This window comes from Salmo salar, chromosome ssa11 (assembly GCF_905237065.1).
Source record: "Salmo salar chromosome ssa11, Ssal_v3.1, whole genome shotgun sequence".
Classification (NCBI taxonomy): Eukaryota; Metazoa; Chordata; class Actinopteri; order Salmoniformes; family Salmonidae; genus Salmo; species Salmo salar.
This window is the reverse complement of record NC_059452.1, coordinates 17,486,814-17,510,120: the sequence shown is the minus strand read 5'-3', so window position 1 is coordinate 17,510,120 and position 23,307 is coordinate 17,486,814. Positions and strand designations below refer to the sequence as shown.

Here is a 23,307-nt window from a genome sequence, read left to right as displayed (position 1 = left end):
AAAAACCTGTTTTCGCTTTGTCATCATGGGATATTGTGTGTAGATTGATGAGGACATTTTTTATTTAATCCAAGGCAGTAACGTAACAAAATATGGAAAGAGAGAAAGGGTCTGAATACTTTACGAATGCACTGTACTTCAAGAGCCTATGGTGGGGGAGCATGCCATAATCATTTAATCTACTCAGTTCACTGCACAGTGCATGACCCTTTCAATAGACATAATTATACAGGACAAGTGTACACACCTTCTCAGAGGATGGCTCTAGCTCCATGCATCCAGGGGAGACTTGCCATAGACATAGAATAGATCGTTCTGCAGTGAATACTGCTGTTCTAGGAATTTAAAAAAATATAATCATTTCAATGAAAAATTATAAAAACTTGAAGATTTTACATTATATGAAAATAAACTATCATCATAGTCAGACAACATATAATCTGACAAATCAAAATATGAATATATCATCACAGCTCTTATCTAATATCTATACATCTATAGGATTTGACTGAGGATTTCACCAGGGTGAGGGTTATCTTACTGTACCTCATGGCTGTGGTGTGTGAGACGATAATGCCCTGTGACAGGTGGGGGCTTTGCCAGTGTGGCCAGGTGATTGGGTTGGAGGGAATGTCCCTCACCTGGGCAGGTGTCCATTGGTCTGAGGGAGCAGAGCAGAGTGCAGGACACAGCCAGAGTCTGGCCGGGTTCAGGGAGAAGCCAACATGGGCAGTGGCAGCAGCTGCAGCAACGTTACCGTTGAGATCAGGTGAGGACTACTGTAGGAGGGGACAGAGAGGGAGGGGTTACATTCCAGGACTGAATGGTGTACATGATGACATGTAGACAATCCCTACAGTTAGAACACTTCAACAGTGACAACAGGTAGGAATTTGCCTCTAACTTGGCTTGATGAGGGTTAGGCAGGACATGTAGTCTCACTCCCATCTGTGATGAGAGCTTGAGTTGAGTAGGAATTCAACAATTCAGATTGAGTGAAAGGGTTTTTGTTTATATAACTACTTTACCAAAAATATATAGCATGATATAAAAGTAAGAGAAAAGGTTAGAGGGAAACTATCAAAGGTTTGTGCTGGGGGAAGGAATATTCAACTGTAGTTTAGCAACAGCAAGCTAAGCCTCAGCTAAGCTCTTCTTCATAATGAACACCAGAGGGAGCTGTTGATTATAAATGATCTCATCCTGAACTGTTATACCAAAGATACTGGCTGATTCTTTTATCTGTGGTTATACTGGTGCTGCTGACAGACCCCTCTGAATTCTTTGAATGAAAATGCAAACTGTTAAAGTGACATGTTGTGGAACTGCCTTGCATGATAAGTAGTGGTGGTAACTACAATTATGTAAAATATCGTCGTCATTATCATCAGATACTATGTGTGTGGGTGAGAGGAGTGGAGACTGGAAAGGGGAGAAGTACTGATTTGTTTGAGAGTGAGACACAATCATTTTCTGACATATTTGTTACTTACACAATAATATAACCTTTCAGTCATGGTGCATCCCATGAGGCACTGCGGATTCGAGGATGTACGTGCATCTTTTGGTGTCTTTCCTGGGATTTTCACATCTCCAACAACCATGATGGGCATAATAATTGACTATACAGTGAGATTGAGCATAGTGTCACTGAAATGCAGGTAACTGAATATAAGACCCTATGGTACCCATTCCGATGTTCAAGAAATTATACCGCATCCCTGAGTCACATGTCGGCCCCATGCTTCAGAGATGCTTCTCAGGTTCCTGATTGGACATCAGCGGTATCGCATCACCGCACTTTCATTATGTTCCTTTATGTAAACATCCCCATGGTTTATAGTTCCAAGCCCTAGTTTACCGGGTGTTTTTTCTTCTTTAAAGAATACATCAGAAATCATACATAAATACATTCTAAATTACGTATGAATTATCGAAACCATATATTTTGATTGAATTCATTATATAATTTTAATAGCGACCTACTTCTTTATCGCGGAAGGATACGTGATGGATCGGACAACAAAAGAGTTCCGGTTGAGTTTGGGAGATCACCTTGAGCAGCTGGGTGTAAGAGAAATACGTCAGTCTAGCAGTTGTTCATCCGAGTAAGGTGAGTCTCGTCACAACATCTATAGCTAGCTAATGACATGATGTACGCTTGTTTTGCAGGACTTCTGTCACCAAATGGCCCTTTTATTCATTTGACGGTCACATATTCTATGGTGCCAGCTGGTTTCTTTAGTGACATAGTCCAAGCAGTGGATGTACTCCGAAAGAAAACTGTGTAGATAGTAAGAGGTAATAGTAGTGGTCACTTTGAACCTTCTTAAACCGCAAACCATGTGCTGTTGTAGTCATACAAAGAATGGTGTCGTTTGTCAGTGACTAACTCGGTGTGATGCAGCTTTCTCAAGTTAACTATTCATACAGGTAAACTTACTACTTAATGACTATTTTTCTGAGTGGTGTTATTTGTCATGAACTAACACGGTATCAGTCTAAAACATGTATTTTAAAGCGGGGAGAATAGTAAAATACGAGCGCGTTTGTCTTGTCTCGCGTGGTGGGTGTGGTTGCCCGGTGAACTTGGAATTCCATTGGCCAGTTTCTCTTCGCAATATCTTAAATTCGTGAAACTGTGACGCAGAGATGGAAACGTGCTCTGTGGCGCGTTAGTGGATGCATGGTTCTGCCAAAAGATGACTGCGACCATTCTCATGCTACCAACTTATTATTAAAACAACCGGTTAATTAATCATATGTGCGGTCCACCCGGCCTCCTGAACAAAACTGTTATTCTCACTGACTTTCAGTGGTCTGGTGTCCTTTTGTTGGAATTAAGTCTACAACAAGCACCTTTACTGCAGTAGTGTGGCCTCACTGACATTTCAAAGTATAGGGCCCTATAAAATCCGCGATACGGAGAACGCAGACAGAGAAACTACTTTCTATGTGGCCCTAAATATGTCACAATGGATTGGCTTTGTTGGCACTGGGAGGGGAGAATCAGTGCAACCTAGAATCCCTCCACTGCAGTGCCTGTTTATTGACTAGTCATACATCAATACTATAGTTCTTTATATCAGCTAGCCTCCATCAAACCCTGACCTTGGTCAGTTCTTCCATTTCTCCCAGCTCCCAAATCAAATGGTCATGTAAGGCCTTCCATTTATTTATTTTTTTGATGGCGCCTGCCTAGACTAACTTGAACAATTAGCAAATTTCATATCAGAAATGTATGATTAGTCAGTCTCAGAACTAATTTAGGCTTCGCATTAAGGTTTAGTGGTCCTCCTAAGTCTGGTTAGGACTATTCCTGAGATGCTCAGCCATTGTTATGTAACAGATTCTTCTGGCCCAGAGCCCTGTGTAGGAGGCAATACAAGCCACCCTGGCCCTATACTTTACACAGTATCAGCCAGGTCACTTGAGGGAGCCGGCTTCTATTTTGGTGTGCTTGGGCATAGTAGCACTTCTCAGTAGGTTAGGAATCTTGTGTTATCAGTGGGGACAGGAGGGGCTGGGCTATACTATGGTATGTCCCAACATAGTGCATCTCGTAGGGGTGTGAGAGGCCTAGGTTATAACTATACTTCAGTGCCCTATCTGGCAGTCTGCATACCCAGAGTGCTGGGGTGGGAGCATGTAGGCTGCAGGCCCCACAGTAAATGTCTAAAATACTCCCACTATGGTGTCACCTTTTAGTCATTTCCTGCTGTAACTTTCCAGAGTGTTATATATCATGCAATAGCCCCTAACGGTGCACGGGGAGAATGACTAGGCACCTCTTCCTCTGAAGTTTGTTCTCAATGATGTGAATAAGTACTCAGAATCCCCAGGTTGAAAACCCCACCTATGACTCACTATTTTGCGTAGCATACTCCCGGTCTCCTACTCAACTGCTATTGAGAGTTGAGTAAGAAGAAATATAGCCATGGCTCCTCTGTGAACTGTCCTTAACCTGATGCAGTGTTTTGGGGTGAAGGCCTACAGTGACTGCATCGGTTTTTCTGCATTGTCCTGCAGCAGCTGGTGTCACTTCCATGCAGTCTGTCATGCATAGTGGTAGCCTTGCCTCCTGATCTTGGCTATGTCTGGCAATGTGAGACTAGCATAGTGCCTACAGGTGCTGCGTAACGCTAGGCTGCAGTGCAACAGAACTTGGATACTTTCTGCTGTGTAATGCAATGCAGCACAGAATGCAACGGTGTCACCTGACCAGTAATGTATGACTACTGCCACCCCATTGCAGCATGATGCAATGCACTAATCCCAGGCTAGCATTTTGTTTTCTACACAGGCTTACCCTGTGTTCATTATTAGAATACACATCCACCATTTTAGAGCCCTAGGGGTGATATGACCTAGTGCTGCCAACATCGTTTACCACAGCACACTGTCTCATGTATATCTGCAGTATCAGGGCACGCAACCTGCTCCATGGATGCAGCAGCCTGGACTGTGTGTGCTGCAGCACATTATCCTCACTGAAGAGAAGAGGATTTATTCCTGAGCCGTGCGTAGGCAGGCGAGTCATTCTACCAGGAGTTCCTGCCTGTCCGGTTAGCTCTGCTGCTGTTCCTGCTGCGCTCTGTGGGGACCGGGGGTCACACAGGCTGGGCATCCTCTGGAGGTCTGTAGCAGCTACGTTCTTGTACGTCCACAGGAAGAACAGAAAGGTCTACTGGTACGTCACATGGCTGAATGACGAGACTGACTCAATCAATGTAGCGCAGGGGGAGAGCTAGGCTTCTCGAGGTCACCAGTGTAGGATTATAGGCTACGTCAGTGTCATCATGGCTGCTCCTAGGGTGTCATCTTTAAGGCAACCTCTGGCTATGTTGCCAATGCGCAGTGGAGACATCGCAGTGTGTGCGAATGTGAGGGAAAGCAGGGTGAGGGGGCAGTACATAGGCATGGAGGATGTAAAAGGGAGGGCATGGAGAGCGGGGAAGCATATTCGGTTCCAGTGAGCAGTGCTGTTGGAAGGGTTTGGAGAGGATTGATAGCAGCAGAGCAGCTCTAAAGTTAAACCTAAGTGACCCAGATGCATGTCTATTACTGGTGAGTCATTGGCCCCAGGTCAACCCTTACATACTTTATATCTTTGTCACAGGCATAAAGGGTGGCTCAGATTGGCATGGCCTTGGACTGTAGAGCATCTTTTGGTGATCCATCATCAACCTAGCTGTGTTAGTAACAGGGTAGGGAGGGTTTCCTGAGGAAGCATAGCTGGGTCATGTCAGGACTCCATCAGAGGCTGTAGTATAGTTCCAAACTAGTCCCTGTTGATATCGTGGGAATAAAACCAAAGTGATCATATAAACAGCAATTGAAAGTGACACTGTATGCATTTTATGTAGCCTATGGCACTGATTTCAATGTGCAAATGTTGAACTTGATATCGGCAACCTCTTGAGTTTGTTGGCACTTGACATGTCTTCCCCCCCCCCCATACAAATAAAATCACTGTTAGGCTTTCTGCTGGCTGCTATAAACAGTGTGTCCAGGGATAAGAATCTAGGCTTCATTTGAGACGAGACATTGTATGATTTCTGTTCAGCAGTCTACATTGTGCTCTGTCTGGGGTCCACCCCAGCCCCTGCTGCCTTTGAGGCTCTGTGATGTCACTGAGCTGCTACCTATTGGTTTTGCTGCTGTGTGGCAGAGCCCTGTCACGATTCATTGACACACTAAAAGAGATGAGCTGAGTGTAGGTCTGGTTCTAGAGGGTAGCCTGCCCTAAATAGTAGTGGGGTGGGGGTGATCGATACAGTTACATATCAGGATATTATTTTTGACAATGTAGCGTTTGATAATATCGCAATATTATTTTTGTGCTAGTTGGCTGTACCTGTACTGAAACTCCAGTATTTTTCCTTCATAGCCTGTTCTCCATCTCTTTAAATAGGGAGGCAATTTGTTTTCAGAGCTTTTTTTTCCCTTCATGACTGAGCACTTGTTTTCTTATGCCTCTCTCGTCCCTCTGCAGCAGGCATATGGTGAGCAAATGTTTGGAACATCAAATCGCAAGAAAATCACAGTATCCACTCGCAATACATATAGAATTGTGATACATCCCGATGCATATTGTATCGGCACTTAAGTATTGTGATAATATCCTAAGGTCCCAGGCAATTCCCAGCCCTGCTGAAATGGCCTACTGGCAGAGAGGAGAATCTGTAGCCAAATGAATGAGAATACATTGGCTAATGCAAATGTTAGGCAAACAAATTTAGCCTCGGCTAATTCAAGCTAGATTAGTAATTCTGAGGGGAAATATGTGATAAGATTGTGTTGTGTGCTTTGCAGTAAGCAGGGCTACTGAGGAAGATAACATGCACTCTGCAGATTCTGATCAGTTTTTTTTTTAAGTAGCGTCTTAAAGGTCCGCCAGACTAGTGCAACTGGCATCTGTTCACCACAACAAGTTAGACTAACAGATGTAGCCTATTAGAAAGCTTAGTATTTCCTAGAAGCTCCACCTTGAAGCAATCAGTGAGCGTGTTCTCTGTTCATGTGAGTGTTACTCTATAATTTAGACTGGGTGAAAGTCAACTCTACACTGGTTAGTGTTTAGACTAGTCTAGTTTGGTAACCCTGTCTTGTCTCCAGGGCAGTCCTCCAGGGATCCCCCTTGTCATGCATACCTTCTGTCTGTGGTATGTTCTCTATTGCCACATTCCTGGGTTACAACATAACCATGGCAACAGAGCCCCTGTCACAGCTTGTGGAGTTGCATCAGACTCCACACTCTCAAGTAGTTTTTTAGCCTGCCCTAAAGCCATGGAGAATTTGGCCTGACCTACAGTACCTGTAAAAAGAGCTTGTTGGGTTATACTGTCAAGACGGACACTCGAAAAGGGAAGTGTTTTGACTCTTGAGCAAGATAACTTTATGGAGCTATGAAGTAACCTATTGGGTTTCATGCAGTCCTTCTCAATGTCCCATTGTTTTCAACAGCTCTGTATTGAACCATGTTGAAAGTGACCTGTCCCGGGTTGGAGGAAGTAATGAAGCACTGTGCCAGTCAGGGCTGCGGTTGCCATGGGTGACTTGGGAGAACACAACGTGCAAACAGCTCAATGTGCTTCTCAGTGAAAGAATGCTGTGGAATGTTACTGTAGCCCAGGCTATATTATAGATCAATCGTATTTAGGCCCATGTCTATGGTGCAGCATGAGAACCAGCAGGGAAGGGTTTCAATCACACTTCATGTTTTTTCAGATGTAGTCCTCTTTTGAATGGGTTCCTTATTCCAAACAAACTGTTATTTGCACAGATGTCTGTTGATTCAAAGCCACACACTGTGCCTCCAATAAGCTGTTGTGTGCTAATTCCTGAGGCTATTCAGTGTTGTAGACTGGTGGATCTAAAGTTGATGGTTTCATGAACCAGTGTGGTCCTCTGTGTTTAATGTGGCAGTACAATCATAACCTGATGATGCCCGAGATTGGCGACACTGAATTGAGTGAACCATTAGCACCTTACTGTCTTAGTAGTATGCCCTTCATATCACCTCCTCTCTCCTCCTCCAGGACTTCTTCAAATTTTGCAATCATGCCCGGTTCAAAGTCTCAAGACATGGGCTCTGCCTTCGTCCAGACGCAGCAGCTCGGCGCTGCCATGGCCGACACCTTCCTGGAGCACATGTGCCTGCTGGACATTGACTCTGAGCCCACCACCGCCCGCAACACTGGCATCATCTGCACTATTGGTCAGTGGCTATACACACACTAGGCTAGGACGGTATCCAGATTGTCTTACCTTCATACTGACCTTGTGCCATCTGGGATATTTGGTAATACCGGCACTGAACACAAGGGCTGCTATTTTCAAACTCCACTGAGCCTCTGTAATTTGAAGGTTAGCAATGCTAACGGGTATATGTAAAATCCCATAGAAATGCTAACTAATGCATTGCCAAATGTCTCTGACCTAAACTATTTAGAGGACAGACAGCCATCTAGCTGAAGATGGGATAACTAGCTACTAAATTAGCAAACCAACTGCATAGCATTTAGCACATTAACTTAATAGTTAGAAGATATCTAGATAACAAACATTTAGTTGTGAATTCCATACTGTAACTAGATCACCTGGTGCGTGCTGCACAAAAGTGAGTGACTCACAAGGTTACGGTCTTGTTTGCTTGTAAACACCAGTTTCATAATGAGAAAATTATGTAACAAGTGAAATTCTTCATCACAAATTGACTGCATGTATTTACTTAAAGTAGCTACAAATATTTAAATAGTTTCAACAGTATTAAAAAACCATCCTGTGGCTATTTCCAAATACCCCGGTATATGGTATATCGCCACACACAATGGATGCTAGCTTTCAAATGTCTGTAGGCCTATACTATTTTTACATCAAAGACCCTCTACTATAGGATGATGCTGTGAAATACCTACTGTATGACATCACACTAGTGTGGTGTGTGTGTATACTGATGTTTAAACCTGACCTCTAACCCTTATCTGTCATAACAGGGCCAGTCTCTCGCTCTGTGGACATGCTGAAGGAGATGATCAAGTCTGGGATGAACATCGCTCGCATGAACTTCTCCCATGGATCTCACGAGGTGGGTTCCCAAGCATGTCTAGACACCTAGACTGCTGCAGTGGAGGATGATCACAGACTGGATCCAGACCTAAACTGTATATATCTGAATAGTAGTAGTGAGGGGGGGAGTCGATAGTCAAACCAATACATCGTGAAAATAATATCCTGACATGTAACTATCTCTATTTTTGCACTAGTTGGCTGAAACTGCACCAAAACATCTGTATTTTTAATTCCTAGCTTTTCAGCACTTATTTCCATGACTGATCAAAACGGGTTTCTCATTGTGCCCACTTGCCCCTCTGCAGCAGACATATGGTGAGCAATATGTTTGAAACATTGAATTGCAATAAAATCACACTATCGAATCGTGATGCATATCGTATCGGCACCAAAGTATTGTGATCATATCGCGATGCCCTGGCAATTCCCAGCCCTGCTGAGTAGCACAAACCTGTTTTGTTGAAGTTTAGGTCAAGTTTAGCTGCACCAAGGTTACTGTTTTTAAAACAATAAATCAATACATGTGTGCGTGTGATATATCTATCTCAGACACGACAATTGGGTTAGGGGGTACAATATCAGATTACACAAGGACCTTAAGAGACATGCATACACTTAGAATTATAACAGCTTTTTTGTTAGAGTATTTAATTTTCTTAAAATATAGTTCACATTCTTTTTTGTAAGAATGTTGTGTATGTAAATTTACATTTTGAATATGAAATTTGGCCAAAAGAATAATTAAATTAATTACATTGTTTCAACTTATTTCTATTGTAGGTAAATAATCCATGTAGTACATCTCTCCATAAGTGTAAAATCTTCATGTGTTCAATTGTAAATCTGATATCTTACCACAGATTCCTTACATGGATACAATGCCAAAAAAGATGCATCACTGTTTTGGGTGGTTCATTCAAATTGTACCTTTTTTGTAATGGTGTTTTTCTTCAACTTCTTCATATAGTGGTTGGCAGGATAATGTTTAGAAAGGAGCTTCCTTAATTGTAGGTGTGTGTATGCATGTGTTTCATAGTTTTGATGTCTTCACTATTATTCTACCTGGTAGGAAATAGTAAAAATAAAGAAACCCTTGAGTAGGTGTCAACTTTTGAATGGTACTGTGTGTACATCTGACCTTTCTCACTTACAAATAAGTATTAATAACCACGTAGAACAATAACAGTGTAAAGTAAGTCAGAGCAGATCTGTATGCATAAAAAAATAAATCCAACTTTCAGTCCTTGTGTTTGTGAACAAAATAGGCTGCCATCTGGTCATACAAGGAAAAAAACTTAAATGATTGCGATACCTGAGTAGTCTAGAAAATTGTCACCCAATGCTTGTTAGGTAGTCATTACAAGGAAAATGAGAGTACCATGGCCGAAACCATCAATTTGTTCCTGCAGGTGAGGTTCTAGGGAGGAATATGGATTTCCAAACTGTTGATGAAGCCTCGTCCTCCGACGTAGGCAGGATTTCACTCATTTTGTGCTTTCTTGATTGTTGGCCATAACTTGTTCCTCGTTTCTATGTCCTCCGGGCTGAGATGCTTGGCGACATGCAGACATGTTCTTCCTAGCAGCTTTCCAGACAGCATCCCTGTAGAATCTGGCAGTGAAGAGGATGATTTCCCCTTGGTCTTGAATCGTTTTGCTGTTGCTTCTTGCCGACGCTCAGCGCCGACAGTGTCACCGACTTTGTTCTTCTCTGCAGGTGTAACTTGTTGGCAGATACGGATAGCGTCGCACATCCTCATTCTCCACCTCGGGCATGACGTAGTCTCAGGATCCATCTTGTGTATTGCTGCAGATCAGTGACGTTTATGGTAGACATTGTTATTCTTTTCCACACTCTTCAACTGTAGCCACTCATTTTCACATCCTTGATTTTACCACACGCAAACTCCAGTCTTTTTCCAGCCTTCGATTACCATGGTGTTTGCACCTACCATTTTCTCAATGGCGTCAGACCTGGAGTTGATGAGTAAGGAGAGGGTAGCCAAGCTGTCAGTCCCTGTTGGGTTTTTTGGAGGGTGGAGGTTTGCATGGAGTAACCGGTTAAAGAGGGGAACTCGTTATCTTCAACAGACTTTGAAAGCGTGAGATTATCCATAGGGCAAGCATAGTTATGGCAGTTGTCTAAGAACGTTCCTCTTTTGTTTAGCAATAGAACGACTAGCTTTTTGTTTCGGTATCGCATGGACATGATTGGTGCGCAGCTCGCTAAAATGTCTGTTCAAGCTGCCATCTTGACCGCCTCCTTGCTCCAATATCGTCATAGTCTGTCAGACATGCTGCTTTGCAAACTATCAGCTACCCTCAGAAGATCTCTAAATTCTTAATCTGTGCCTACTTCTTATAGCTTTATCACACCACCCAGGGTGCAGGCCTGGAGCAACCGGTTGCGTCACTCATCACACCTGCTTCAATTCCCTTTTCAGTAGAGGTCACTTACCGGGCCTCTGTCTTAACCTGCTACTCTCAGGCAGGGGGCCTGAGCCACTCACCTTGTCATCTTGTCTGTCTCCTGGCTCTCTACTGGCTGTGTCATGAAGGCTTATCAAAATGTTAGGAAGGGCACTTCCACATCTTTATTTATTATAGCTTCATGAAATTACATTTCTTCTTTCTGAAACTAGACCTGGCTTCGTCTGACTAGCTGCTCTAAGGCATATGCTGGAATGTAGCTATCTTGGTGTAATTTGGCACTGCACTATTGGCTCCCCTTGATGCCAAGGCTGTTTGTGGCGATACAGTAACAGCAGTGCAGTATAACTGGGAAGGAGAGAATGGAAATGAAGCCCTGTGTAATTACCTACCAATTAAGTGCTTAGGTAAAGCTCAGGTTAAGTTACCCAGATGGGGAGAAGCAGCATGAGCCATCTGGGGCAGCTGTCTCCAAGGGCAATGCTAGCACTGCCACTCAAGACCATTAGTGTAGTTGTAATGTACATGTGGACAGGCAGGTTGTAGTAGCATATTTAACTCTTTGTAAACCGTGTTCTTGAGTATGACCTGGACATTTACTGTCTGTGAATAAGGTTTCATGTTAACCATACTCGTGTTTACAACTAAAGGATATTGTGCTGTGGGTGCCTAATCTGAATAGGGACTAGGCATAAATCAGGGGTTGACATTAAGCTCTCATGGGTACTTGCCCATCTGGCAAGTTGGGAGCAGTCTGAAGATTATGGTTACTTGTCCAAAATGTATTTGGTTTTACATTTGCACATGCCGTAAATTGAATTGTCTTAATTTCATACCCCAATGTTGGAGGTTAACTTTTTGGTGAATATTTTATTTATTTGACCTTTTATTTAATTAGGCAAGTCAGTTAAGAACAAAGTCTTATTTTCAATGACGGCCTAGGAACAGTGGGGCAGAAGGTCAGCTCGGGAATACAACCTTTCGGTTACCAGCCCAACGCTCTAACCACTAGGCTACGCTGCCGCCCCATAGTGTCTGGTGAATTAAATTAAATCGCAGAACTCAAACTTGCTTTTCTCTTTAACTTGCTGAGAAGAGGTATTAATGATGTGGATTATTTATCATCTGGACTTTCTATAGTAGTCAAGTGTTATTTTTGGCAAACTATACCTTCAATGGTGAGGGTTGTGAGGGAGTTGCTTTTTCCACAAGCCTTTTTGTCATGGCAAATTTAATGAAACTATAGATCCACTTCCTAGCTAGCACACTAGCCAGCGAAGTCAAATGAATATTCTGTCTAAACTGAAACATTTGAATTGTGAGGTGATTTCCTAAGTGGAGGACTGCAAGCGCCACTTGATCTGTGACTCGCGCTACTGACATGGGTGCATCTTTCTCATTGGGAGTTGAGACATTCAGTTACCAGCATTAGAAAGAGCTTAAATTCACCAGGTTTGGTGGGTGTTAAGTGGTTTTCCTTGTTTGATTTGTGAGCTTAAACTTTGTGGGCAGGTGTTTTTAATCATTTTTATTTTAAAAGAAACTAGAGGGTAGCTAGATGTTTGACCAACAGTTGTCTAGACCACATCCTTGATTGCGGTCATATTTCTCATGTTTATGCCCCGATACAGTATGTTGTCAGCTGATTATGCTCAGTTGTGACTCATTACACCTACACTAGGTTTCCACCCTCCATGAGTTTTCCCATGCCTGGGCCATCTCACGTCGTCACTGAAATAAAATGTCAATGTCTGGCTGATGCGTTGTTGCTTTAGTGTTTGTTAAAAGCCTGTTCAAAAAATGATTTCTTTTATATTTATTTTTTAATTCTATTCTCTGTTCCACAGTACCACGGTGAGACCTTTAAGAATGTGCGTGAGGCCTGTGAGAGCTTTGAGGCCGGCAGCATCCACTACCGCCCCGTGGCCATCGCTCTGGACACCAAGGGACCTGAGATCAGGACTGGACTTATCAAGGGAGTGAGTAGAACCAACCAACAACAATCAACTACCATGTTCCCAGCACACATCAACTGATTAGAGGCCCTATCCAATGTTTACTACACATTTTGTTGTACAAAATATTGAGTACAGATGTGGGATCTTAATTTGAGCCAGTTTGCTACAGCAGGAAAATAATACTGCAGCAATGGGAAATTAGCATTATAGTTAATAGACATTTTTGTAGGTGTTGATCCCTTTTTTTAAAGACAAAATCAAGCCTGAAATTAATGGAATTGCAAATTTCATAAGCTGCCTTCAACCTCAAATATACAACAAGATTTACATTTCCTGCATATTTTGGACTACTTCATGCTTGAGATTGGTATGGTAAAGGATTAGAAAGATTTCTTGACCAATTTCAAACTCCTTTTACTTTATTGAGTGGTTGAACACCCATAGTCGTGGTTCCTATTGAGACTCATCCATGGTCCTTTCTGTGTGCGTGTCAGAGTGGCACATCTGAGGTGGAGCTGAAGAAGGGCAACATGATCAAGTTGACCCTGGATGATGCCTATCAGGACAACTGTGATGAAGACAATCTGTGGCTGGACTACAAGAACATCACCAGGGTGGTGGAGCTGGGCAGCAAGATCTACATTGACGACGGACTCGTGTCCCTCCAGGTCAAGGAGATCGGTGAGTTCATGTCTGGCTCCCACTTAACCTCTCTGGGGTATGTGGGACGGTAGCATCCCACTCGCTAACAGCCAGTGAAATAGCAGAGCGCCAAATTCAAAACAACAAATCTCATAATTCAAATTTCTCACACATGCACGTATTATACACCATTTTAAAGAATCTTGTCATTAATCCAACCAGTGTCCGATTTCAAAAAGGCATTACAACGAAAGCATAGCATTAGATTATGTAAGGACAGCACCTAGACAAGAAAAACCACACAGCCATTTTCCAAGCAAGGAGAGGCATCACAAAAACCAGAAATGCCGCTAAAATTAATCACTAACCTTTGATTTTCATCAGATGGGTCTCATAGGACTGTAACACAATGCATGTATGTTTTCCTCGATAAAGTTCATATTTATATCCCAAAAAACCATTTTACATCTAATGTTCAGAAATGTTTTGCCTCCAAATCTTCCGGTGAATGAGCACATCAGTTTACAGAAATACTCATCATAAACGTTGATAAAATATACAACTGTTATGCATAGAATTAAAGACACTTCTCCTTAATGCAACCACTGTCAGATTTCAAAAAAGCTTTATGGCGAAAGCACACTTTGCAATAATCTGAGTACAGCGCTCAGACACCAAAACAAGCCATACAGATACCCACCATGTTGTGGAGTCGACGAAAGTCAGAAATGGTATTATAAATATTCACTTACCTTTGATCTTCATCAGAATGCACTCCCAGGAATCCCAGTTCCACAATAAATGTTTTTGTTCGATAAAGTTAATCTTTATGTCCAAATACCTCCATTTTGTTCGCACGTTAGGTTCACTATTCCAAATGCAGAAGGCGTACACTAAAGTCCAGACAAAGTCAAAAAGTTCTATTACAGTTTGTAGAAACATGTCAAACGATGTGTAGAATCAATCTTTAGGATGTTTTTATCGTAAATCTTCAAATATTCCAACTGGACAATTCCTTTGTCTTCATAAAGGAAAGAGAACTGAGCTCGTGCTCATGGCCGTGCGCGTAACTAAAATGATGTCCGACTGCCAGACACCTGACTGAAACAGCTCTTATTCTCTCCCCATTCACAGTAGAAGTCTGAAACAATGTTCTAAAGACTGTTCACATCTAGTGGAAGCCATAGGAAGTGCAATATGACCCCATAGACACTGTATATTGGATAGGCAATCACTTTAAAAACCTCAGATTTCCCACTTCCTGGTTGGATTTTCTCAGGTTTTTGCCTGCCATGTGAGTTCTGTTATACTCGCAGACATCATTTAAACAGTTTTTTAGAAACTTCAGTGTTTTCTATCCAAATCTACTAATTATATGCATATTCTAGCTTTTGGGCCTGAGTAGCAGGCAGTTTACTCTGGGCACGCTTTTCATCTGGATGTGAAAATACTGCCCCCTACCCCAAAAGTTAAGAAGCGCTGAATAGACTAGAGAATATTCCTTTGAGGATCTATGAGCCCTAGAATCCCCTCACTTACTGAACTTTTGGGTGGTTAGAGGATGGCCAGATGGAGCTTCCTATTCTTTATAGCCTGGAGATGTTAACGGTGTCTCCTCTTCAATTTGTGTCCCCAGGTGAGGACTACCTGATGTGTGAGATTGAGAATGGAGGGACCCTGGGCAGTAAGAAGGGTGTGAACCTGCCTGGTGCTGCTGTGGACCTGCCTGCCGTCTCTGACAAGGACATCGCTGACCTGACCTTCGGCGTGGAGCAAGGAGTGGACATGGTGTTTGCCTCTTTCATCCGTAAAGCAGCCGACGTGCACGCTGTCAGGAAGGTGCTGGGAGAGAAGGGCAAGAACATCAAGATCATCAGCAAGCTGGAGAATCACGAGGGAGTGCGCAGGTCTGTGTGATTGCATTAAATGCACAGAAATACAAGCCGATTTTTGATCCTTGGCTAGTAGAAATTGTGCTCGACTGGCCAGTGCCCAAAATCCTTACGTTCCGTCACTCAATTCACATTAGAATAAATGGCATGCAGTATGTCTTATCATAGTTTGTAAACACGATAGGAATGTTAAATACGAATAGTACGTCTGAATTCGGTTTCCCGCCCCCTGTACAGGTTTGACGAAATCATGGAAGCCAGTGATGGCATCATGGTTGCCCGTGGAGACCTGGGAATTGAGATCCCCACGGAGAAGGTGTTCCTGGCCCAGAAGATGATGATTGGCCGCTGCAACAGAGCCGGCAAGCCAATCACCTGCGCCACACAGGTCAGTTTACTTGTGACACCTTTTTATTTATTTTTATTTTTATTTGACAGGAGACATTTCTATTTCCACAGGGATGCTACAGTTTGATGTGAAAGGTTGTGCGTGTTATTACACTGTTAGTAATCTGACATTGAACTGTCCTTCCCACAGATGTTAGAGAGCATGATCAAGAAGCCCAGACCCACCCGCGCTGAGGGCAGTGACGTGGCCAATGCCGTGCTGGATGGAGCTGACTGCATCATGCTGAGTGGAGAGACCGCCAAGGGAGACTACCCCCTGGAGGCTGTCCGCACACAGCACATGGTGAGACAGTGCCCCCTACAGTTAGCCTCAGTACTGTCCTTCAGTCTGGGTGCCATCAGCCCCGGACTACCACTGGACCTGACCTACAGCGTATAGACCTATCAACAGCAGGGTCAGGGCTGCTGGAAGTCATGTTGCTGATGAAGTCACACATTTATCATGTTTTATGTCTTTTGTCAGGGTCAGCAAAAGCAAACATCACAATCTGGATTCAGCCAGTATTATATTGAGTCGTAATGATCCATAGAATGGTTGCTCACTAGGTTTTAATAGTACAGAGTGTTGGACATGGGTGGAGAATCTGGCTGACGCTGCCCTCATTTTCTTCTACTCAGGCCTTTAACAGCTGACTCTAGTTCAGCTGCTGTACTCCTCTCTGGATGCAGGAAGGAGTGACTCAGCAGTCCTTGAGCAGCTGCCTAAGAGTTCACTGCAGCACCATGTCCTTCACACTCTTAAACATGTTTTCGCCTCTAAGAATGCATTGAGAGTGAGCTGAAAGCACTGTCCTACTCAAAGACTGACATTAGGCTCAGACTAACTCTGCCTCTTCTTAACCTCTTGGGGCTAGGTGGGACGCTAGCGTGCCACCCGTGGTGCACTCCATCAACAGCAGGTGCATTTCAAGAGCGGCAAATTTGAATCCAAATAAATGTCAAAATTCAAATTTTTCAAAAATACAACTATTTTACACCATTTGAAAGATAAACATCTCCTTAATCTAACCACGTTTTACGATTTCAAAAAGGTTTTACGGCGAAAGCATAAATTTAGAGTATGTTAGGACAGAGTTGTGTGTAATGTTTTGTCAAGTCAAAGACAGGGTCACTAAAACCAGCTAAAATGATGCACTAACCTTTTACAATCTCCATCAGATGACACTCCTAGGACATTATGTTAGACAATGCATGCATTTTTAGTTCAATCAAGTTCATATTTATATCCAAAAACACCGTTTTACTATGGCATTGATGTTGAGGAAATCGTTTCCCTCCAATAACCGGCAGTCAAGTCAGCGTCACAAAATAATTAAAATTAGAAAACATTGGTAAAATATTATATTGTCATTTAAAGAATTATAGATTTACATCTCTTGAACGCAATCAACTTGCCAGATTTAAAAATAACCTTACTGGGAAATCACACTTTGCAATAATCTGAGCACTGCGCCCAGAAAAATACGCGTTGCGATACAGACTAGACGTCATGTTGGGGAGATCTAAAATCGAAAATACTATGTAAATAATCCATTACCTTTGATTCTCTTCATCAGATGTCACTTCCAGGTATCACAGGTCCATAACGAATGTAGTTTTGTTCAAAAAAGCTCATCATTTATGTCCAAAAATCTCCGTCTTGTTAGCACATGATGTAAGCCAGCCGGACTTCTCGTCATGAACGAGGGGAAAAAATATATTTCCGTTCGTTCAAACATGTCAAACGTTGTATAGCATAAATCATTAGGGCCTTTTTAACCAGAACATGAATAATATTCAAGGTGGACGAATGCATACTCTTTTATAACGTATTGGAACGAGGGTACCCAACATGAACTCGCGCGCCATGTGTCTAATGGGACATCATCGTTCCATGGCTCTTGTTCGGTCAGATCTCCCTCCAGAAGACTCAAAACACTTTGTAAAGGCTGGTGACATCTAGTGGAAGCAATAGGAAGTGCCAAAATATTCCTAAACCCCTGTGTTTTTCAATGGGATAGGTTTAAAGTCAATACAACACATCAGGTATCCACTTCCTGTCAGAAAATGTCTCAGGGTTTTGCCTGCCAAATGAGTTCTGTTATACTCACAGACACCATTCAAACAGTTTTAGAAACTTTAGAGTGTTTTCTATCCATATATAATAAGTATATGCATCTTCTAGTTACTGGGTAGGATTAGTAACCAGATTAAATCGGGTACATTTTTTTTATCCAGACGTGCAAATGCTGCCCCCTAGCCCTAACAGGTTAACAGCTTCTCTTTTACGGTCTTTGAATGTTTTCGCTTTAGTTTTTTTATTTGACTTTGAAAGCTTTGTTTAATTTCTTATATCTTGACATGTGTGACTGTGGGAAGCGTGCATGTTATAACACCAGTTGACTATAGTCATCTGCCCATCTCATAAAACCTCTAAACAGCTAACTAGTTTGGGTGGTATGTAGTATTGGAATGTAAATCTAACTATAGACTTACCATAGAATCATAAAAGCAGTTTAGTGTTTTATAATGCTGTGATGTGTTAGATGCCATAGCTAAATGGACTAGCGGTGGTGGCCCATTGGATGTGTTTTTAACATGTGTGTTTTGTTCTTGTCTCACTAAACTGCACCCTGACTAAACCTACATTTCTCTCCTTTCCCTCTGCCTACCTCTCTCCATCGCCTATTCCTTTCAACCTTAACTACCTACCCTCCATCTTGTCTCCTCCTATCACTCTTCCCTTATCTGTCTGGTGTTCTGTCTGTCTGCTACATCTTGCCCTCGCCTGTGCCAGATCGCTCGCGAGGCAGAAGCAGCCATGTTCCATCGGCAGGTGTTCGAGGACCTGCGGCGTGCCGCACCGCACTCCACCGACCCGGCCGAGGCTATCGCCATCGGCGCCGTGGAGGCCTCCTTTAAGATCTTGTCCTCTGCGTTCATTGTGCTCACTAACTCTGGAAGGTAGGCAGGTGGCTGTAGCACGGCTGTTTGGGAGGGGGACTCAGGAGGTTTGTGAGAAGCCAGAGAAGGGACTGAATGAAAGGGCATGGCACGCGTTTACAGGTCCTTACGGTCACAACAAACGGGAGACCACTGAAAGTTGACTCATTATAAGAATGGTCTATATATCTGGTTGTGCCTCTGATCGACAGCCAATGTTTTAGTCGTTACATCTAATTAACTCCGTAAATGAACTGGACCAGGACTGGATAAACATTTGCCATGCCTCTCGGGTGCGAGGCGCGCCTCGTGGTGGTGTGACTGAGTGTAACCCTCGGGTCCACCCTCGCACTCAGATTGTTCGGGAGGCTGAGGCAGCTACCTTCCACAGACAGCTGTTTGAGGAGCTGCGACGCACCACCCACCTGACCCGGGACCCCTCTGATGCTGTGGCCTGTGGCGCAGTGGAGTCCTCATTCAAGTGCTGCGCTAGCGACCTCGTTGTACTCACAGGGACAGGCAGGGAGGAGGACGGGCAGGGAGGAGGACGGGCAGGGAGGAGGACGGGCAGGGAGGAGGACGGGCAGGGAGGAGGACGGGCAGGGAGGAGGACGGGCAGGGAGGAGGACGGGGACATCCTATTCCCCTACTTTAGATTAGTGGGAAACGGTTGCATTGTCCCAGATAGACGTCACATCTCTGTGGGTGGAGTGTTCCAGGGTGGGTGGAGACAGTAATGTGAGCAGGGTGGGGGAGTGTTATGGGTTGAATTGAACTGGGATGTTCTAACAGGCCACTCCGTAGAGACAGATCTGTAGATAATAAATACAAGTAGGACACTTTATTCATGAAGGGTCCTCAACATTATTGGGGACACCAGCATTGGTAGAGCCATACACTTTGTCAGGGTAGAAGGTTCTGCAGCTGTATTGACAAAACACTGCAGTAGTTATTGAGTTGTGTTCACTCTCACAGCCGCTGACCCTTTTTGACTGCTCAACCTTGACATTTTCCTAACTATTTTTAACTCTCATTGTGATGACTTTGTTTGACCAATCTAGAGTGACTGGCTTTGTAACCCCCAACAGAACCGACAGGATGAAATGTTAATTTTGACTGTGGCTTGTTTAATGTTCACAGTGAGACAAATCCTTAGACTTAGTGTAGCCATACGCTTTGATGTCTCCCATTGACATCAATGCATATTTATTTTTACTATAGTAGGTCCTCCACTAATCAAATCATTAGTTTCCTAATATTTCAGAAATACATTTTAATAAGTTTCAAATCTACCACCTTCTAGATTTTTATGTAGGCTTTGTTCAAGCCATATTGCCAGTATCTGGAATGGCAGTAGGCTTCGGGTGTGTCCTTGACTGAAGGAGTCCGCTGTGTTGTCTGTGCAGGTCAGCCCACCTGATCTCCAGGTACAGGCCCCGCGCCCCCATCATTGCTGTGACCCGTAACGGCCAGACCGCCCGCCAGGCCCACCTGTATCGCGGGATCTTCCCCGTCTTCTACAACAAGCCTGCCCACGACGTCTGGGCCGAGGACGTCGACCTCAGGGTCAACTTTGCCATGGAAATGGGTGAGAGTCTGCAGCCATTAAATCTCTCTTCATGAGCTGTAAGATCAACTGGATATCTATGGTATTTAGTGTTCACCAGAAGAAGAGAAGCTCGGTCAGGCCGTTAGCTTCCAAACAGTCTAAACCATGGCTCTCCAACCTTTTGTAGCATGAGGGCTACTTAAAAAAAGGAAAGTCTAGGTTACAAATGGGCACACTAATCCTCTCCCCTGCAACTCTTCTGTGTCATTAGTGTACAAGAGAAAATATTGCACTGTTTTCTGTCAATATACCTGGTAAAATAATGAAGCAATAAGGCCCGAGGAGGTGTGGTATATGGTCAATATACCACAGCTAAGGGCTGTTCTTACGCACGGCGGAGTGCCTGGACACAGCCCTTAGCTGTGGTATATTGGCCATTTATCACAAACCCTTGAGATGCCTTGCTATTATAAACTGGTTTCCAATGTAAATAAAAGTTCTTGTCATACCCGTGGTATATGGCTGTCAGCCAATCAGCATTCAGGGCTTGAACCACCTAGTTTAATGGTTAATAAACCACTAAGGGGGGCCCTAAAATATTTTTAGTTTCTTCTTCCAAATTCTGTTTTATATTAAATTTCTTGGTTTTTAGATTGTTTTTCACTGCATGCATTTGAGTAAACTCTGACAGACCCAGCTCAGAAGCCCAGCTCATGAGCTCCATTAGCAGCATAAAGTCATTTACAATGGAAAATGAGTGTGTGTATGCAACACATGTTAATATGTCGTATCACACCGCATCAATTCGTTCCTCGAATCTCACAGAAGTAGTTTGAAACTAAACGTATCGGAGCCCGTGTATCTAGATGTGTATCGAATTGTCTTGAAAGGGAAAGATACACACCGATACTAACTTTCCTTGCTAGCTTACAGCTTAACTTAAATTCACTACCCTAGAACTTTGATCATATGCAAAATATGCCTTTTTCCAAAGCTGATTGTCACCAAACATTCACTGGGTTAATCATCTTTCCCTCGCCGAACTAACTGCATGTGCCTCATGAATGACGGTCTTAGAAACAGCTTGCACTTTTTAAAGGAGATTGCTGTTACTTTGCAAATGTTGATCAGTACAATAAAGTCCCAAATGGAAGCTGTCACCTGTAGCCCCAGGAGACAAACTGAAATCAGCCAAAAGAAGCTCAACTCAAAGCATCCAGTGAGTAGGCCTAGGCTCCATCTTGATTTACAATAGATTTACTATTCAAATAAATTATTACCTTGATGTAGTTGGATTGTTTTTGTCAAATTGATTCTATAATTGATTAATTAATGCATACATGGCTGTCTCAGAAAAAATTGACATTTTTAAACATTCCAAATGTAATATTGAACTCAATCTGCCCAAAGATTTGTCAGATCAGTGTAGTAGCCTAGTTTCTGTCCAAGTGCCATTCTTTGACTTTGGATAATCTCTAATTTCTTGCTGTGGTATCGCCGATGCTAGACCTGGTATTGACAACTGTGCTCTTTGTTTTCCAGGAAAGGAGCGAGGGTTCTTCAAGGAGGGAGATGTGGTGATCGTCCTGACCGGTTGGCGCCCAGGCTCTGGATACACTAACACCATGCGTGTGGTCGTGGTTCCTTGAATTATGACGACCCCCTTTCCCCTTCTCACCCCTCCACTGTCTTCCCCTTGTCCCTCTGCTCACCACCCCCTGTCCCAACACCAGGGCTGACTTGTACATCCCACAACAGTTTAGACTCACTGAAACAAACACTTGGAGGTGACTTGACCAATAGGAAATCTCCTCCCCACTACAATCCACTCCTCTCCAGGGTTCCCCTCATGTAGGTGTGTTCTGTTCTCCCCCTGTACCCCAATCTGTATGCGCCCACCAGAAACGGCTTTATTTATTCACACAAACAAAACCATGTATGACTCTTACATTCAAACCAGACTGAAAGGCTAGGTTGCAGAGCTATCGATCTGCGCATCCCGGGCGCTTCTGTTTTGAGGGAGGCAGGGCACACCTTAAGAGAGCCTGCTGTACTGTAACTTGTAAACAAAACGCACCCATTCCTATAACACGAACAAAATGGCGGCGACCCGACGCAAACAGCTTTTCTTTATGACCCTGTCACAGTTAAACTCTTCTCCCAAACATAGCTCCTTGTAGTGCTGTCTGTATTTACACTGTGCTTTGTATACTTGCTTTCTTTACACTCCCAATCTACTGTAGACAATGTTACATTCTGTGTTATACTTTTGTGAAAGTTGAATTTAGATTCTGGGCATCCAATACTACGTATAGTTTGTCTAACATAGAGAAATCCTATAATGTATTGGGTGTCCATGTTAGTTTGACTACAGTTACTTTTTGTTTTGTGTGTTGAAGTATTCTTAAAGCCCTCACATTTATTTGTATTTTGGTCATAACTAAGTTGTCACTTAACAACCATTATGTAAGCTGCTACATGGTTCTCTCAAATGAATGTATGAATTCAGTTCTTTGAGGGCACTGGGGGGGTGGATAAAGGGATGAGTTGGACCTGCCCCCCCTCCCCCCCAAACCTCTTAATTCCTCCTGCACTTGCTCTCTTGCTCCTGTCGGTGATCTAGTGTGTATGTGTCTAAATGTCCAACTGCTTCTTTGATTGTGATGGTAGGGTGTAAGGTCTAACACGATGCTAACTGGTGTAATGAGTTGTCCTTCATGACTGGATTTCAATTATTAAAAGAGATGAGCACCTGTCTTGTTCCTGTCATGTTATTACGGTAGTCTTACGAGGATAGCTGGGTTTAAGGTCAGACAGAACCTTTGTTTACATGCCATCTCAGACCGGCTTGCCCCTTCTGCTGTTGGAGCGACTCACCACTGATGAACTGTTAACACTACAGTACATAGAATGTACACTCCAGATGTGCCTTA

At 43.3% G+C, this 23,307-nt stretch overlaps 1 protein-coding gene across 5 annotated transcripts; it reads left to right on the top strand.

The window, feature by feature from the left end:
* The first annotated feature begins 636 nt into the window (after positions 1-636).
* kpyk (Pyruvate kinase muscle isozyme) lies at positions 637-23,127 on the top strand. 5 transcript variants are annotated; one of them, XM_014126625.2, is made up of 11 exons: positions 637-769; positions 7,542-7,720; positions 8,499-8,590; positions 12,851-12,982; positions 13,456-13,642; positions 15,240-15,510; positions 15,733-15,883; positions 16,034-16,186; positions 18,680-18,846; positions 20,232-20,413; positions 21,917-23,127. In XM_014126625.2, the coding sequence occupies exons 1-11, from the start codon at positions 726-728 to the stop codon at positions 22,021-22,023; spliced, it is 1,665 nt and encodes a 554-aa protein (XP_013982100.1). In that variant the 5' UTR covers positions 637-725; the 3' UTR covers positions 22,024-23,127.
* The last annotated feature ends 180 nt before the right edge of the window (positions 23,128-23,307 follow it).

What these genes read in the sequence shown, in the direction of transcription:
- kpyk (XM_014126624.2), top strand. Translation starts at nt 4,407, where the DNA reads ATGTATATCTGCAGTATCAGGGCACGCAACCTGCTCCATGGATGCAGC. An exon ending in CCTCCAGGTCAAGGAGATCG is followed by an intron (nt 13,643 to 15,239) that starts GTGAGTTCATGT and finishes TTGTGTCCCCAG; the next exon opens with GTGAGGACTACCTGATGTGT. An exon ending in CAATCACCTGCGCCACACAG is followed by an intron (nt 15,884 to 16,033) that starts GTCAGTTTACTT and finishes TCCTTCCCACAG; the next exon opens with ATGTTAGAGAGCATGATCAA.